Below are 18,695 nucleotides of genomic sequence, written 5' to 3' on the forward strand. Positions count from 1 at the left end.
CATACTGTTGCGAAACAGGGGCAAAACCCACAAACCCACACGCGGTCCACTGAAGCTCCCTCCATCCCTGCTAGTTCCCTTGGCAACTCACCAGTGTGGGCTTCATGTCAGCTCATTCCACAGGCGATGATGTCATGGGGCCACGCTTTGCTTGATTGGCTGAGGAATGTTGCGGTTTCAAAGGAGAGCAGAAGGACACGCCCATTCAGAGAAGAGAAGGAGAAGATGGTTTAGGGAATTAGCACTGTCACTTTAGTATAACCTCCTTCTGAACTCAGAAATAAAGAGCATATTGTTTCTCCAGTAAGTTCGCAGTCCTGTTTACCACCACACTGTCATGCTCACTGATAAATGCACTGTACTTTACTGGAAGCTTGCACACCAAGATCAGACATTCAAATAATTTAATCCAGGAGTCTTTCTGTCTCAAAGCAAACTGGGGGATTTTTAAATTTCTATTCAGTGTTTAACATCCACATCTGGTCAAGTTAGAGTGCTGCTTTGTTTTTGGAGCATGTCATATAGCTACCTCCAACAGAAGAAGATCTACGATCAGAGATAGCAACATCCACACACAGTGAGATTAAGCATTTATAAATTGATCTGAATGTGTAGCCTATATGGAGCAAATTAAACAGGTTTATGAGAAGATACACAGGAGGGTCAATGTGTGTGGGTCTGGGTGAGGGGTTGTTTGTGTTTTGAGGTATCATATGACTGACTCTCTGCCCTCCTGTCATCCATGTGAACTCACATGACTTGAGAATTTCAAGCCTTCAGCAATCTTCCCTCTGTGACAACTTGCCCCGTTGCCCCATTTATGTTTCACTGAGAAAGTGACGTCGTTTACGTTTTCGAGGAAACAGTGACGACCAGTGGTTTAAAGGGGTACTGGAAACACTAGATAGATAGATAGATAGATAGATAGATAGATAGATAGATAGATAGATAGATAGATAGATAGATAGATAGATAGATAGATAGATAGATAGATAGATAGATAGATAGATAGATAGATAGATAGGCGAAGTTACAGAACAGACAGACAGATAGCCTATCTATCTATCTATCTATCTATCTATCTATCTATCTATCTATCTATCTATCTATCTATCCGTCTGTCTGTAATTATATCTATCTATCTATCTATCTATCTATCTATCTATCTATCTATCTATCTATCTATCTATCTATCTATCTATCTATCTATCTATCAAGTTACAGAACAGACAGACAGACAGATAGATAGATAGATAGATAGATAGATAGATAGATAGATAGATAGATAGATAGATAGATAGATAGAATTACAGACAGACAGACAGACAGACAGACAGACAGACAGACAGACAGACAGACAGACAGACAGACGGACAGATTGATTGTTTTTCTTTTCAAAAACATTTCCCCTTCAGCAACATGATAGCGCTTTCTCATTGGCTCTTCCCCGTCATGTGACACGAGTATTTCCCTGGCGCTATTCTGCCAGGTTGCCATGTCGGCCCATTCACTATAAGCATTGTTGGGAATGCTTTTCACAGAGTCACTTTTAAATACAGACACTTGCATTCAACGATTATAACAATTATATTATTTCTAGTAAATATTTACATTTTACATGGTTTAAAAAACGAAATAAACACCAATTAACTGTTCTAGAACGAATCAATTATCGCTTTGTTTTTTTATATTAATTTGCTTGATCTTTTTACGCAACATGGCAACACCGCTGTCATGTGATATGAACACATTTCCTGTACAGCAGCGATACACAAGCGCTGTCAGAGTAAAATCGAAACAAAACCGTGTCGCTTGTCAAATTTAACAAAGGGAAATACATAAACAGTTGATAATACCAAAGAAGACTGAAAACCACTGTAAAAAAGGGACAGTATGTGCTAACGTTACTGATTTGAAACGGACACCTGACGTCTCGCTGTAATGTTGGTCGGTTAGCTAGTTAGTGTTAACCGGTTGCGGCGTGATTTGTTTTGCTTGAATTGTGTTATAATAACTAGGAACTTACCGAACTGGATTGAGGTTTACCGGTAATTATCCGCTAAACAACACTGTTTCGCTTTGTATCTGGTCATCGCCTTTGAGTTAAACCTGTTTTTACATCTTGGCGAGATCTAAACCAGCACCAAGATGTCAAAATACACAACTTTTCCCGATTCGTCTGATGATCATAACCCATTTCAGGTAATGTTAATATATGCTGTTTTGGACTTTGTATGTGTATATTAGGGAACTGTGTGCGTTTCATTTGTGGCCTTATTTGTGAGGTGCCGTGGCTCTTGTGATGCTGTCATAAGACTGGACGCTTATTAGATGTCAGGCCATTCATACTGGGATAAGAGAATGTTCTTAAATGGTTGATCTCTTTTAATGCTTTTCATTCTGATCTAAATTTGACTAACCGGTTTCTGATGACTTGTTGCTCAAAGTGTAGCTGAATTAGATCAGTCAACCAATGAAATGAAAAGTTTCAGTTAAAAATATTATATTGTACGCCATGTGAAAATAGACCAAGTCTACTGGTACCAGTATCAATTTAATAAGTACTAGTATCTATTAAAACTATACTAGTATTCAATGTACTAGTGTTTATTTAATAGGTACTAGTATATATTAAGTACTTTATCAAATAAATAGGTACTAGTACAGGGGTGGCCAACCCTGTTCCTGGAGAGCCACCTTCTGCAGATTTCAGTTGCTACCCATATCAAACACACCTGCCTGTAATTATCACGTGGTGTTCACGTCCTAATTAATTGGTTCAGGTGTGTTTGATATGGGTAGCAACTGAAATCTGCATGAAGGTGGCTCTTCAGGAACAGGGTTGGCCACCCCTGTACTAGTATCTAAATAATAATTACTACAACCTAATGATTAACTACTAGTACATAAAAGTATGTACTAGTCCTGGAACATGTACTAATCAAAATAGAGGTAAAGTTAGTTTTATATTTGGATATTCAGATATTCTCCTTAATAATATAATTTCAGAAAAGTATTATTTACAAATTCTAAAATAGGGAAATCATATTAGCAGCTAATGACTGTCAAAGTACAACATTGTTCACAGTGAATTAGATATTGTTAATGTTGTTTAGAAGTCAGAATTGCATGCTAATTCCAATCGAATATTCAAGGTAACATGGTAAACTTCTAAATGAACGAATGTGCAAATATAAAACCAATTTTACCTCTATCTAGTCAAAATTGAATAGTTGATATCTCAATGATAGATCCCTATAGAAATTAAAGAAAAAAATTGAAACTAGCCATTTTATAGGTACTAGTATATAAAGAATAAGTACTAGTATCTATTTACTAGGTACTAGTATCTAATGAATGAGTACTAGTATCTAATAAAAAATAACTAGCTATTTAATAGGTACTAGTATCTAATGAATAAGTACTAGTACCTATTAAATAGATACTAGTCTAATGAGTGAGTACTAGTATCTAATAAAAAGTAACTAGTGTCTAATAAGTAAGCACTAGTATGTTTTAAAAAAAAGCACTAGTATCTAAAGAATAGGCACTGGTGTTTAAACACTTATCTAAAATGCTCTACTAGTATCTAAAAAATAAGAACTAGTAACATGAAAATTGATACTAGTATGGGTTATCGATTAAATATTACAACAGTTTGCCATACCAAGTCTGTATTAGTTAAGATTAGTGAAGAAAAACATGTAATAATATAAAAAGTTAAGAATTTAATTATTGGCAAAATAACAAATGTGTTGTAAAATGTGTTAAACTAATTAATATCAATACTATTATAGTAATAGTATTATCATTAATTAATTAATTATGTAAAGATCAGTATACATTTAAAAACATGTATTTTTTGCAAGCATGATTGCAAATTATTTTTAATGCATTTAGCCTGATTTTAGACTTCGTAATTGTTTAAAGGGTCACATAATACACCATGTTTTCTTCCCAGGAAGTTTAAACAGTATTTTAAAGGGATAGTTTACCCAAGTGGTTGTGAACCTTTATGAATTTCTGTTTTCTGTTGAAGACAAAACAAGATATTTGGAAGAATGTTGGAAAAACCAGCCATTGACATTCATAGTAAAGGGTCAAAGCTATGGACATTAATGGCTGTTTTTCCATCAGCATTCTTCAAATTATCTTCTTTTGTGCTCAACAGAAGTTTGAATTTCTTTCTTAAGTTTTTAAGAAAGCCACTTAAACAGGTTTGGAACCAGTTATTATGTAAATTATTATATTTGGGTGATCTGTTCCTTTAAGTAACACAACCTTTTAAACTTATAAGAGAGGCATATAATTTATTAATATAATAATTAATATTATTGAGGTTATTTTGGACCTGGATTTGTTTAAAGTACCTTTAAGTGCCTTTGAAAGTGTATCATTGCCTAAACCATAGCTTTTTATTCATATTAAACAATTTCAAGACTGAATTTTGTTGATAAATTCATATATTTATCTGTTAACATTAGCTTTTTTAAATCTGAAAGTGAATGTTAATGCAAATATAATTTAATTTATAACTTGCTTTTTTTGAAGACTGAACTGTTTTTGAGAAATAACAAATTAAACACTTTTATTCTATTAATTTCAGGGGTGGATACTTACAGTAGTTTAAAAAAAGAAAGAAATGTGTACAATATTCTCAGTGAAAGTTTGTGAGCTTACATTCTCAGATCCACCATGAGCCTGGCTTAACAAATATTATTTCTTTGTGCATCTTCAGCCCAGATATTCAATCACTATCCTCCATGTTCTGCCAATGAGCTGAAAGCTGTGTTTCCTCTATATTTGCAGGATCCATCAGTGACTCAGCACAGCAGCAACACTGGCTATGCCACGCTGGACCTCTACAACCCATTCGACAACAACCAAACAGCGGTAAATGCTCCCATTCTAATCAACACCAGTATCCAGCGGACTGTGTTTACATAGAAGCAGCGTACACTCCAAATATTATTTTTGCTGCTTTTTCAAACTACTTGTATGAAATGAGCTGAAACAACATAATTCTTCAGATTTGTTTGAGACAACTTCATTGTTTTCTGTTCAATCCAATTAAATTTGTAAAAACTGTTAACTTAATTGATTTTTGTTGGGACAAGATGAATAAATCATGTGTAACCCTACTTTTTGACAGTGTAGTCTTTAAAGCAGTATTTCTCAACCATGTTCTTGGGGGACCACCAGTTTTGCACATTTCCATGTCTCCTTAACCAAAAACACCTGATTTAGATCATCAGCTCATTAGCAGAGACTGAACGACCTGTAATTGGAGTAACAGACAAAGGTGACATCCAAAACATGCAGTGTTGGCAGTCCTCTTAGAACGTGGTTGAGAAACACTACTTTAAACTGGCAGTTCAGCCAAAAATTCCTTTTTATTTACACTTAAAGGTTCAGTGAAGTTCTTGGAAATGTGCATTTTCTTAAACGGAGGGCGGGACATATAGCAGCCCCTCCCCTTTAAAAACAGCCAATAGAGATTTGTTTTTAATGCAGAGTGGTTTAGCTCAAGCACATCAAATGAAAAGCAAATGAGAAGCATCTTGAAGGGGGCAGGATATGCTAGATACTATAAAGCAGGGATGTCAAACTCAATTCCTGGAGGGCCGCAGCTCTGCACAGTTTAGTTCCACTTCCAACCCTGCTTCAACAAACTTACTGGTAGGTTTCAAACAAGCCTGAAGGAGTCAATTGCTTTGATCAGGTGTGTTAAATTAGGGTTGGAACTAAACTGTGCAGGGCTGCGGCCCTCCAGGAATTGAATTCGACATCCCTGCTATAAAGTATTTGATTGGTCAGAAGATTTGATGATGTGATATAAACATTATATATAAACATAAACATTTAGCCGGAAGTTTGTATAGTTTATATAAGGTTTATATATGAAAAATATGAATTTTGTCACTGATTTTGCAGCACACTAGCTTTTAGAATTCCTTAAACCGTACTTAAAATTTATCTAAAAAACTTTATTTTCATTTCACAGAACTTTTAAGTGGTTCTAAATTTATTTATTTCTTCTGTTGAACACAAAGCGAGAGATTTTGAAGATACCGGCAGTCTTTGACTTCCATATTAGGAACAAAAAGCATACTATGAAAGTCAATGGCTTCTGCTTTATAACATTATTCAAAACATATTTATTTGTGTTCAACAGAAGAAAGAAACTCAAACAGGTTTGGAACAAGCGCATGATGACCGATTTTTCAATTTTGAGTCAATAACCCCTTTAATTATTAATACGTCACATGATGGGAGTACAATAGATTGCAAGAACTTTCAATTCTGTTTTAAATTTAGTTACCTGTGCAGGATAAAATGGTCCTGTCAGAACCCTTTGTCATTGTGTTTTGTAATTATTACTTTAGTAAATGATTACTATTGTGTTTATTACTTACTTGTGCTTATTATTTACACTTGTATTAAGTTGATAATTACAGTTTTTTGCTTGTTGTTTTGGGTAATGAAGCCTCCACCTCCCTATGAAGCCACATCTCCTGCTGCGCCCCCTGCCCAAACGCCTCCCAGCAGGACCACGCCAACTGAACCCAGGAACTATGGATCCTACGGGTCACAGGTGCTGTTTGATTTGATACTACTTATTACTTTTATGGATTAAAATATAATTTCCATTCCAAAAAATTACTATATTAAAGCCAATAATTCCCTCGTCAACTCTTATAAAGCACTGTTTTATTATCTGTTAGATTTAAACTAATCATTAGTTTAATGCGATTATTCAGTGTTAAGTGTGTAATTAAGCTGATTTAACAGTCACATATGTTTAATGCTTGGATAATTGTGTTTTAAAATATATCGTAAAAAAAATGAAAAATATTTTGTTTCCAAAGAGAGAAATTAATTCTTTTTTTTCAGCAAGAGTGCATTAAATTAATAAAATGTGGCAGTAGAAAGATTTCTAGTTTTACAAAATAACAAACGCTGCACTTTGTATTAATCAAAGTATATTATGGTTTAATAACATCATTATTAAGCAGTAACAACTGTTATCAACATTGATGCCAAGAAGAAATCAACACTAAATCGGCATATTTTAAGGGTTTCTGAAAGATGCAAACTGATGCTGAAATTTTGCTTTGTCAAAATAAGAATACATTCGAATATGAAATACATTTAAATACAAAAAATATATATATTTTAATAAATTGTACTCTTATTTCACAATATAATCTTTGAAAACAAAATCTTTCTGACTCCAGCCTTTTGAATGGTTAAAAAGTATTTTTAAACTCTTACTATTTTGCTTTTCTCTAAAACAATATAGTAATCATGCACCAGTAGTCTAAAAATAAAACAAATCAAATCAAACAAAATTATCCAAGTCAAAAAAAAAGATAAAATAATTTAAATATTTAATTATTATATAATATTTTTACGATATATTTTAAAACACAATTATCCAAGCATTAAACATATGTGACTGTTAAATCAGCTTAATTACACAATTAACACTAAATAATCGCATTAAACTAATGATTAGTCTAAATCTAACAGATAATAAAACAGTGCATGTGAAAAAGCATGTTCTGAAATATGTTCTAAAATTATATGTATTCTATAAAATATACATTCTTTCTATATGTTCTTTATATAATTATTTTTATTATATTATATTTTATATATAATATAATAGAATATAGTGTATAATTTCATTCAATACAGTATAATCCATATAATATAGCGTATAATAAATATTACAGTGCATAATAATGTTGTATAATATTCAACTGCTTATAAAGCTAAAAGTTTAAACGAAAAAGTTATTTGTTTTCACCATTTAACACACTATCTACATTTATCACAGCAATCTAATATTATTAGTGCCCATTTTATGCTTATTAAAGTAATAGCGACAGGAAAGTACTAGGCATTTCATGACTTATTAACTGGCCTCTCTCTGTTTCAGTCTGCAGTAAATGCCACCACAGCAGATCTGTTGAAGAAGCAGGAGGAGCTGGAAAGAAAAGCACAGGAGCTGGAGAGAAGAGAAAGAGAGCTGAATGCTCATGCACTTGGATCTGGAGCCTGTGAGTGAGGGAATCAGAGAAAATAGCTTGATATTATTGAGATAATTAATGTAATTATATGTAAAGGAAATGATTTGACTTTTACTGCTGGCATTGTGTATATATGTGATGGCAGTTTTCAGTTTGTTTTGCTTTTAATAATCCTTGTAATGCTTAAAATGACTCAAAATTTTAAAACTCACATTGGGACGACTTAACATCCAGCCACAATTTCGTAAAATTGTGAAAATTTCTTCATAAATTGCGCTTATCTACATGCATTATGGAAGTCTTTTGAACAAAAAAAAACTTTCAGCTGCTGAAAAAGTGAAGATCTCTCAGCTCAATTTGCACATTTTGTCATATTTAATTCTACATTTAATTAAGCAGCCACAACAATCAACACAGAAAATGATATTAGCAAGCAGTGTGTTTAAAAACCACAGGTTTCAATGTAATCAAGATTAGTGGAACATGCTATGCTAACTCATTTAAATTTGTCAGCTTGAGAAAGCATTGCTTTAATGTTTAAAAGAGCTTTATAATCTAAACATTCAAACTTATAAAGTCGTAAGAACGTTTCTAACATGTTTAGGCATGTTGGCTGACACATTTATGTGTATAAAAACACAGCTAGCATGAGGATAGGATGTTTTACCACTGTCAAGGATGTGAAACTTACATGTTATCATATTCCTAGGCTGGCTAATGGGTTTTAGCATGCTGCTAATCTAAACTACCACGTTATTAAAATGTTTTAGGATGTTTTACCTGTTAGCTCATTTAAACACTAGCTAGCATGTTTCTGGCAATCTTATCCCACATTGGCAGTATGTGTTAGCATGAACATCTTTATCACTTTGTTAGCATTATTAGCTTGTTATTACATGTACATGTATTAGCTTGTTTGAATTTTTTATGTATTATATTATGCTGCTAGCTACGTGTATTTAAATGTGTTTGCACGGATTAGCATATTTATTGTCTTTTGTTTAACATGTTGTTACTGTGAATTAGCCCTGATATGCTTTTAAAATGTTGCTAGCATATATGTTGACATACTTCTTCCATATTGTTAACATTAGCACATTGTTAGCATAAATTACCACTTTAACATATCCTTAATAAAAGTTAGCATGTCTCTAGCATGTTTTTGACATTTTGCTATTAGCATACATTAGCATTTTATCGCACACAGTTTAACATGAATTGAAGTCATGTTGCTTGCATGTTTAGGGATATGCTAGCATGAGTCAACACTTTTCCAGTATGAATTTGTATGCTGTTACCATGTCTTTAGCATGCTCAGAATGTTGTTAGCATCAATTAGCCAGGGTTGACACACAGATATAATGTTAAACACTTGTCTCAGATATTTTTATTGTATATTTATGTATGAGTATGAACATCTTTAACATTATTAGTTTGGTGTTACATGTCAGCTTGTTTTAACTTTTTTCATGTTTTTATCATGTTGCTAGCTACATGTTTTTACATTTAACTGTGTTAGCATGGATTAGCATATTTATCTACTTTAGTTTAACATGTTGTTTCTGTGAATTAGCCCTGATATGCTTTTAAAATGTTGCTAGCATACATTTGCATTATGTTGACAATATTATTACATGCATGTTGTTAACATCACGACATTGTTAGTATAAATTACCATGTTTAACACATTGTCAGCACGAGTTGGCATGTCTCTAGCATGTTTTTGACATTTTGCTATTAGCATACATTAGCATTTTAGCACACACAGTTTAACATGAATTGAAGTCATATTGCTGGCATGTTTAGGGACACACTAGCATGACTCAACACTTTTCTAGTATGAATTTGCATGCTATTACTGTGTCTTTATGTTGCTAGCATCAATTAGCCAGTTTTGACACAGACAACATGCTTAACACTTGTTTCTGACATTTTAGTACATGTTTGGCTTTTGATAACTTGTTAAAAAATGTTGGTAGCATGAATTGTTGTTAGTATATTGTTTCCATAATTACTACAAAGCTAGCATGAATTAGCAAGTTGCTGGTATGTTTGAGCGCATTGCTAGAATTTACATGCTATTAACGTTTTATAATCATAACTAGTTTTAACACTTTGCTGGCATATTTCTGTTCATATTGTTGGATCCTGTTAAAGAATCCACTTTAGGGAAAGACAGATAGACATAACCCTGCTGAAAAATCCAGCTTAAACCAGCCTTGGCTGGTTGGCTGGTTTTAGCTGGTTGACCAGCCTGGTTTTAGAGGGGTTTTGGCCATATCCAAGCTGGAAAATGACAAGCTAAATCCAGCTAAAACCAACTTGACCAGCCTGGTTTAAGCTAGACATAGCGAGTATTAACTGGGCTTCCACCCTGGCTAGGCTGGTCAAGCTGGTTTTAGCTGGTCATCTCCCAGCCTGACCAGCTAAAACCAGGCTGGAAATGGCTGGAAACCAGCCTGGAAATGGCCAAAACCCCTCTAAAACCAGCCTGGTCGACCAGCTAAAACCAGCCAACCAGCCTAGTCTGGTTTAAGCTGTTTTTTTAGTAGGGAAAGCAAGCATATTTTCAGAACCGGAGTAATTATTTGGATGGGTTTCTGAAATTGCTGGTCAGGGTTATGATGAAGGCGCAGAGATGGATGAGAACTGAATGAGAGAGGAGGGGATGAAGAAACGGGATAGTTAAAAAGATGACAGTGATGGATGAGTGGTATTTTCAAAAGAGTGTGATTTAGACCTTGGCAGTAATGAACAGGACATTAATAGAGTGATGTTAGCGCGTATGATTGATGAATGGGGAAATTAATCTCTTTCTGTGTTCCTCTCCCTCAGCACGTCAGAATAATTGGCCCCCATTGCCCTCCTTCTGCCCGGTGGGACCGTGCTTCTATCAGGACATTAATCTGGAGATTAGCCAAAGCTTCCAGCGCACCGTCACCACCATGTACTACTACTGGATGTGTAAGTTTGTTTCAGTTTAGCACGTATTGTCATTTGCAGTGTATGGATGGCTTTGGTTTTTGTTTTTTTTCTCTCCAGCATTTTAGCCAAGACTTTAGTCATGAATGTATCTTCTGTTCTTTTAGATTGATAGTTTTTATTGTGGTGATTGACCAATATATTGGACAAACTGATTATTCAGGCAGTATTTGACCATTTATAAAGCACATTTCATACACAATAGTATTTAAAGTGCTTTACATAAACAGGAATAGGAACAAGTATAAGAAAAATGTAATTATTTAAAAACTGATTAAAATGTGTGAAGAACAGGTTTTAAAGGTATGTAAAAGAAAAGAAAGACATAATAGTGTGATCTGTCAGATGTAGCACAGTGCTCATTCAGTAAAGGCGCAGCTAAACAGATGTGTTTCCAGTCTTGATTTGCATGTGCCTAATGTTGGAGCACATCTGATCATTTCTGGAAGCTGATTCCAGCAGCTAAAAGTAGATTCACCCTGTTTTGACTGAACTCTTGGAATTTCTCATTTACATGATCCTAATGATCTGAGTGATCTGTTAGGTTTGTATTCAGTGAGCATATCTGTAATGTATTGAGGTACTAGGCCATTTAGTGATTTATAGACAAGTAATAGTACTAAGTAATAGTGTAAAGGAGCCTGAGGTTTGATGTGCTCTGATTTTCTGGTTTTGGTCAGAACTGTCAGAACCAGTCAGATATGTCTAACTGTCTTTTAGGGAAGGTCAGTGAGGAGGCTGTTACGGTAATCTATTCTGCTGGTGATAAAAGCATGAGTTTCATCCTGGAAATAAATAATAAATAATCTAACTCTTGCAATGTTTTTGAGATGATTTAGTTACTTCTTCACAGATAGTAATTCATAGATACTATTTTAACTGTTACTGTTGTCTCTTGACTGAGACAAACCATTTAATTTTACTTTCCTGTGTTTAAAATGACTTCTAATAGATGTAAGTTTTATTAATATAGTTCATTAATAGATTACAAAAGTCTTCACCTGACTAGGTGCAATAGCTATCAAATAATAAGTTGTAAGAACTCTTGTTCTGTTTTAGGACATTTAATCCATAATTATTATTCTAGCGTTGGGGAATTATTGATGTTTTACTAATAGCTTGTTCCTTTTCGTTCTCGATCTAAAATTGAGTTAAAGTTTTAGCCTTTTTGGTGTACTTTATTCATATTGATGTCATTTGTTGTGGTTATTTTTATACACCTTGTTAGATTAGTTGAAATAAGATTTGGCTAGGTTTTTTCACTCACCATTTATTATATTTTATTGAACAGTAATGATTTTTAGTTGTGTTATTTTCATTTTAGTTAACTTAAACTACTAGGGCTGTGTGATTTGGGGAAAATATCTAATTGTGATTTTTCCGACAGATATTGCGATTACTATTTGATTTGCGATTTATTTTTGTGGTCAAGCCTCAGGTCAATAATCTGTAAGCCGTGGCAACAATTTTGCAACTGCTCTTAAAAATTTCCTGTTATTGTTTGGTGTCTGTGATTTTGAAACCAAAATATTCCCATATTACCTATGTCCTGTTTTTCTTTGATATTACTGTCTATTAATGCTTCGGAAGCAGCAGACGCCATTATCCCAATTGTCCGCCCTTTCCTTTTTGTTGTTTTGTTTTTTATTGTGGGCTTTCCGCATAGTTTGGTTGCGCATTTCTGATTGGACAGAATGAAAGTGTGCTCACTTAATTGGCTAGTAAGGCTATCACACAAAGATGGCAGCCACACATTTGCTCTAGGCAGGGAAAATTAAATAATACGTATATATTTCATACCACAGCCTTTTGGGATTAGCTAATAGCTAATCGCAATGTTTCAAATTGTGATTCAATTTTGATTTATCCCACAGCCCCAATAGCTACTCTTAATTGTAAAGTGCATTGTTGGGTCATTGTTATTTTTTATGATCTTCTTCATGCTAAAATGTGTTATCTGATTGATTTAAATAATTTTTTATATTCCTTAGTATTTTTTTTATTTTGTATTTTTTTAAACACATTGACAAGCTACTTATGCTATTTATTTGACAAATATGCTATGTAAAGTAACGTTTATCAGTAATAGTAGTTTAATGTTCATATGGCAGGTAAATAAATAAATACTGATCCAAATATTTAAACACTTGCTTTAGTTTCATCATGCTTGTCAAGTTTATTGGTCAACCACTACATGAGCGTGTGCTTTTACTTCCCAGTCTTCAGTTTTCCTTTGTTCTTATCTTTCTCTCCTCTTTTCCCCAATTCTCTCGTCTTTCTCATCTTGTAGTCACAGCATGCACTCTGCTCATTAACCTCATCTCCTGTTTGGCTGTCTTCTGTGTGGATCCCAATAATGGAGTGGGCTTTGGTCTTGCCATTCTCTGGTTTCTCCTCTTCACCCCCTGCTCCTTCGTCTGTTGGTACAGGCCTGTGTACAAAGCCTTCAGGTACGTACCAACATAGTCTCTTGCTGAGAGTGAAACCTAATTCTTTTTTTCAAAACAGTTGTTATAAAAGTAGTAAGTGCATTTAAAAACAATAAAGGACCTGATATTCTCTCTGTTAGCAAATTTTGTAAATGTACATTCCTTTATTTATATAGCACTTTTCTAGACAGTCAAAGTGCTTTACACATTGAGGGGAATCTCCTCATCCACCAACAGTGTGCAGCATTCCACCTGGATGACAGGACAGCAGCTATATTGCGCCAGACCGTAATTTATGCATGTAAATTAAGCTGAATATTGAGTAGGGGGTGGGGCTTTTATTTGCACATCATTACCTTATAGCAAACTAATGGTGAGAGGGGAGTGGTTGAGAATATTGTCTCGGAAGCAGTCAAACTGACATCAACAGAGTAGGACGGCCACTTCAAACGCGGAAGCACATAGTCAAACGTTGATTACCAAAACAAACAAATGAACACACTTTTTTGATGTGTTCATTTGCACTCATTAATTGTTTACCCAAAGAAAACATTGGAACATTGTTTCACTAAGTATTCTTTACAAAATTTAGCTGAAATGCTTACATTATTGATCACTGATTCTAATTGATATGCCATCCGAGTGTGTTTCCAAGCGTCATCATGCAATTCTGTTCTCTGTTTCTCAACAGGAGTGACAGTTCCTTCAACTTCTTTGCATTTTTCTTTGTGTTCTTCGCCCAGTTGGTGCTTTATGTTATGATGACTATTGGGATCCCAGGTTGGGGTTTCAGGTGAGTGTGCCAACAAATCTGCCAATAATATTGATTACCTGTTTCTAGTAATTCCATCTGTGCATCTGGCTACTGGTTTGTTACTCTCTAATATTCTCTCTTTCCTGTGTCTCAGTGGATGGATCGTGAGTTTAGCCGCTCTCAGCACGAGTAAGGCCGTGGGTGCCATCATGATGATGAACGCTGTGCTCTTCACTGCACAGTTGGCTATGGGAATAGTGCTGCTCAAGAGGGTAAATCAGCTGCGGTTGGACTTTTAGGGGAACATATTGCGTCTAAAAGCCAGTGGAAAGCACGAGCGCATCGCTTCCTTCTCCATTTTCAACACGTTTTGGGCTTGCGCTGCTTTGCCGTTTGATGTTTTTCGGTTGATGACAAGCTGACACAACATTGCTGCAAAACTCTTAAGTTTTATTTATGGAGAAAATATTAAAAGCACTGCAGTGTTTGGCTGTTTGTGTAAGTAATTAGTCTACCGAAGTGTGTATATTACACACAAAGTGTGCGTCACTCCCAACATATTATACTTCGGAAATAACAAATTTGCACTCGCAGAAAAATGTGACATGTGAATGGTCCCATAAGGGGGTCGCACACAGAATATGCCACTCGACGCCACGCAGCGCGCCATGCATTTTAGAATTCTAAACATAGATTTTTATTAGAGTTCGCGCACTGGCGCTGCAAGGACACAGAGTCTGAACAGTTTCATCTTAAATAACTTGCGAATGTGCGTGTGTGCGATACATCCAAATTTCATGTGCGCACCTTGTCGTGGTGCATCCGGTGTGTGAGCTGCTTTACTCATTCACTGGCTGTCAAATTAGGGTTTTAAAGGAATACTAAAAAAGTTTTTCAAAAAGTTTGCAACATTCCTTGAGATAAACAGTTGAGTTTTATATTTTTAAATCCATTTATCTGATCTCCAAGGGGCCTCATGTACGAAGACTTGCGTTGAATTCATACTAAAACATTGCGGACGCACTAAGCTGTAAGTGTGCGTACACAGTAAAAAATTCAGATGTATGAAACACTGCATACTCGGAATCCCATGCATATTGGCTTTGCACATCCGAATAAACGTGAAACTGAGTGCACGTGCTCCCTCCCTGCCTCCTCCCCTTAATAAATATGGTAATGACTCTACTTTGCCAAAACCAAACAAAAATCAATGGCAAAAGCAAGCAATAGAAACTTCACAGAATATGTATTAGAGGTGCTCCAATCAGAGGTAGACCGATTATTTATTTGCTTAGTGCTATTTGATTAGTGTTATTTGCAAGTTTGTCCTCCAGAATTAATAACAAAAGCAATTTTTTAAATAAATAACCAGTAACAAAAAAAGTTTTCCCCATTTTATATTTAAAAAAAAATAGCTGTCCACATGATAACGTAAAAGCGCACTGTGGTGGATTTAAAGGTCATGCCGAAGCAACAGGTGGCGATAATGACACTTTTATGCTGGGTTCACACCAAATGGGAGAATTAAGTATTGTCGCAAATAAACTGCATACAAGTCAATGCAAACGTGGGAACGGAGGCAGATTACCATTATGAACAACACGGAATATGCGACGTGTTTGCAACGAACCTGCAGGATTTGCCTCAGTCAAGTCTTCTGTGTTTGGTGTGAACCCAGCCGTGTTGACCAATCATTCATTCATTTTTCTTCGGCTAAGTCCCTTATTTATCATGGGTTCCCACAGCAGAATGAACCGCCGACTATTCCAGCATATGTTTTACGCAGCGGATGCCCTTTCAGCTGCAACCCAATACTGGGAAACACACCCACTCATACGCTATGGCCAATTTAGTTTGTTCAATTCACTTATAGCGCATGTCTTTACTCCACACAGAAATGCCAACTGGCCCAGCTGGGACTCAAACTAGCAACCTTCTTGCTGTGAGACAGCAATGCTAACCACTGAGTCACTGTGCCGCCGTTTTTGACCAATCAGAAAGGAGAAAACAGCGTGCACGCTGGCGTCATGAGGCGAAAAACTCTAGTTGTAATGTCCACATGACCATACTCTGTACCCAGAGTTTTCTGAAAGTTTCTGTTTTAGTCACCAGATATTTCGTTTTCATGTGGACAAACAGCGAAACCACGCAGAAAAATAGTGGCGTTTTGAAAATACCCGTGTTCACTAAATTCAAACTAGTTCGCTAGATACAATAGCTAAATTCATTTGATTAGATTAATACATTTTTAAGTAAACATTCACTGGTTAGATGCGCTAGTAGCACACTTGAGGACATCTGCTGTTTACAATAGGTTAATGCCGAATAAATCATTCGTCAGTGTGGACGCAAAAAAATGTATCATTTATTTATATAGTTATATCACACTTGGCATGGACAGCCTTTAAAGCTATTAAAGGTCCCGTGAAGTGCTTTGAAATGTGCACTTATATTCGATGTTTTACGTAATCTCAACCGAAACATGAAGAGAGGGTGGGACATAATGTAGCTCCTCCCTCTTTTTAAAAACAGCCAATAGTGTTTGTTTCTTCATCGTTCTGTCAGTGACAACAAGTGCATCAAATGAAAAGCAAATGAGAAGCGTCTTGAAGGGGCGGGGCATGTTAGATACTAGAGAGCATTTGATTGGTTATGATGTGACGAGAAACTGAATTATGAGGTGAGGTGAATAAAACCGTTGAACCATTTAGGTGGAGGTGACAAACTACAAATTTTACATGTTTATATCAGTTTATATCTTATAAATGTGAATTTTGTCACAGTTTTGGAGCACACTAGCTTATAGATATCCTAAAAATCCTTTAAACAGCACTTTATGCTTAATTATTTTTAGTTTATTTAATAGATTTATTTTGAATGCTAATTGCTTGCGTTTGTCTTCCCGCAGGTTCATTCTATGTACAGACAGACCGAGGCGAGCTTTGAGAAAGCCCAGGCTGAGTTCGCCACCGGTGTGCTGTCCAATCAGGCCGTGCGCCAGGCAGCCACCAACGCCACCGTTTCCGCCGCACAGGGTGCCTTCACTGCACCCCGATAGAGGAAAACAAATGAGGTTCAACGGCATCACTGGTTAAACAGCCTTGAGACAAAGTGACTTATTCTAGCACACTTAGTCAACCAACACACTTGCATGCACACCAGGTAAAACAAACTCATAACCATAGTAAAACTACACTGGACTTCTTTTTGAATTCGTTTATTGGTTCAGCCGTGTAAAAAGGATCTTGATTTGAAATGATGGTTTTTACATATGTACTCCATCGATCACGCTAGAAAAAGTCACTCATAATTCTAAAGATAACAAAAATACCTAAGACCCCCGAGTTTGTCTCTCTTTACATCCCTAAAGCTTGTGTAAGGTCTCGTTAGCAGACGTGCCACATTCTGCCTTCACTTTATCCTTGACTTTCTTCCTTATTGTGTGTAAATAGCTGTTAACGGCCATGAAAGGGATACAAAAAAATAAAGCTGAACTTGCCAAACGTTTTTCTTCAGAAGTCGAGGAATATCATAGTTTAGAGATTTATGATTCACTTGATTAGTCTGTTGGTGGGTGGATTTCTTGCTTTGACTTTTATTTATGAAAACGCATGTTCAACTACTGTATTTACCTCTTTGACACCTGACTAATGGTTTATTTTCCTGAACTAGAGCTTCGGATTACTGAATCAAACTTGATACGTTGATATAAAACTCCAGTTTTCTTATCAAACTACAGTTGCGGAGATCGTTGTGGCCAAAATATGTATTGCTTTTGTGATTTGTAGCCTTTTTTTTCCACAAACCTTTGTCCTACACTATAGTAAATGCCTAAATGAAGTATTATTTGGTTGTTTTACTGTTATTGTATTGCTGCTGTATGTTCTTGTGTTTGTCACTGTGTTATTTGTTTTATTAAAATTCATGAATATGCATCTTACGCAGTTCGTATTTGGATGACTCGGTTTAGTTCGATTTAGAGGTAGTTGGATGTTGGCGCTGGGACTTACCCGCTACATTTTCGTGTTGCGATTATTGCTGTTGCTTTTATCATGATGTCATATTATTACAATATTGACTTAAGCTGCAAAGAATTGCCTTTTTGAATGGGTATAGTAACGACAACAATTCTCAATTGCTTTTTGTATACATAAATGCATAGAATGTATTCTAAAGTATATTAAGTATATAACTGTATATAAAACTAATACAATAAGTAACACTTTACATAGCTCCATTTGTTTGTAACGTTAGTTAAATACTTTTTTTAAAGCATTTATTAGTCTAAGATTATGTTTAATAACTAATCTGTATCAAAAGCAGTGTTTACTTTTGTAAAGCTATAAAGTTTAAAGGGGTGGTCCGGAGTGTATTTTTGTTAAGGCTTGGTTGTGTTCATAAGATTCAAAGTAAAAAAAAAATGTTAATTACCTTATTTTTTTCGTATATCTTACTTTGATTATATACAGCTACTTACATGAAAACAATTGACAT

The 18,695-nt window shown here is 35.2% G+C and overlaps 1 protein-coding gene across 2 annotated transcripts; it reads left to right on the forward strand.

Moving 5' to 3' along the window:
- The first annotated feature begins 1,734 nt into the window (after positions 1–1,734).
- scamp3 (secretory carrier membrane protein 3) lies at positions 1,735–18,141 on the forward strand. Of its 2 annotated transcripts, none has more exons than XM_087294376.1 (9): positions 1,735–2,202; positions 4,810–5,602; positions 5,758–6,595; positions 7,946–8,066; positions 10,872–11,000; positions 13,309–13,468; positions 14,139–14,240; positions 14,356–14,473; positions 17,110–18,141. In XM_087294376.1, exons 3-9 carry the CDS (start codon positions 6,482–6,484, stop codon positions 17,257–17,259), a joined length of 894 nt encoding a protein of 297 aa, XP_087150502.1. In that variant the 5' UTR covers positions 1,735–2,202; positions 4,810–5,602; positions 5,758–6,481; the 3' UTR covers positions 17,260–18,141.
- Positions 18,142–18,695: the final 554 nt, after the last annotated feature.

This window comes from Danio rerio, chromosome 19 (genome assembly GCF_052040795.2).
Source record: "Danio rerio strain M-AB ecotype USA chromosome 19, GRCz13ab, whole genome shotgun sequence".
In the NCBI taxonomy this organism is placed as follows: Eukaryota; Metazoa; Chordata; class Actinopteri; order Cypriniformes; family Danionidae; genus Danio; species Danio rerio.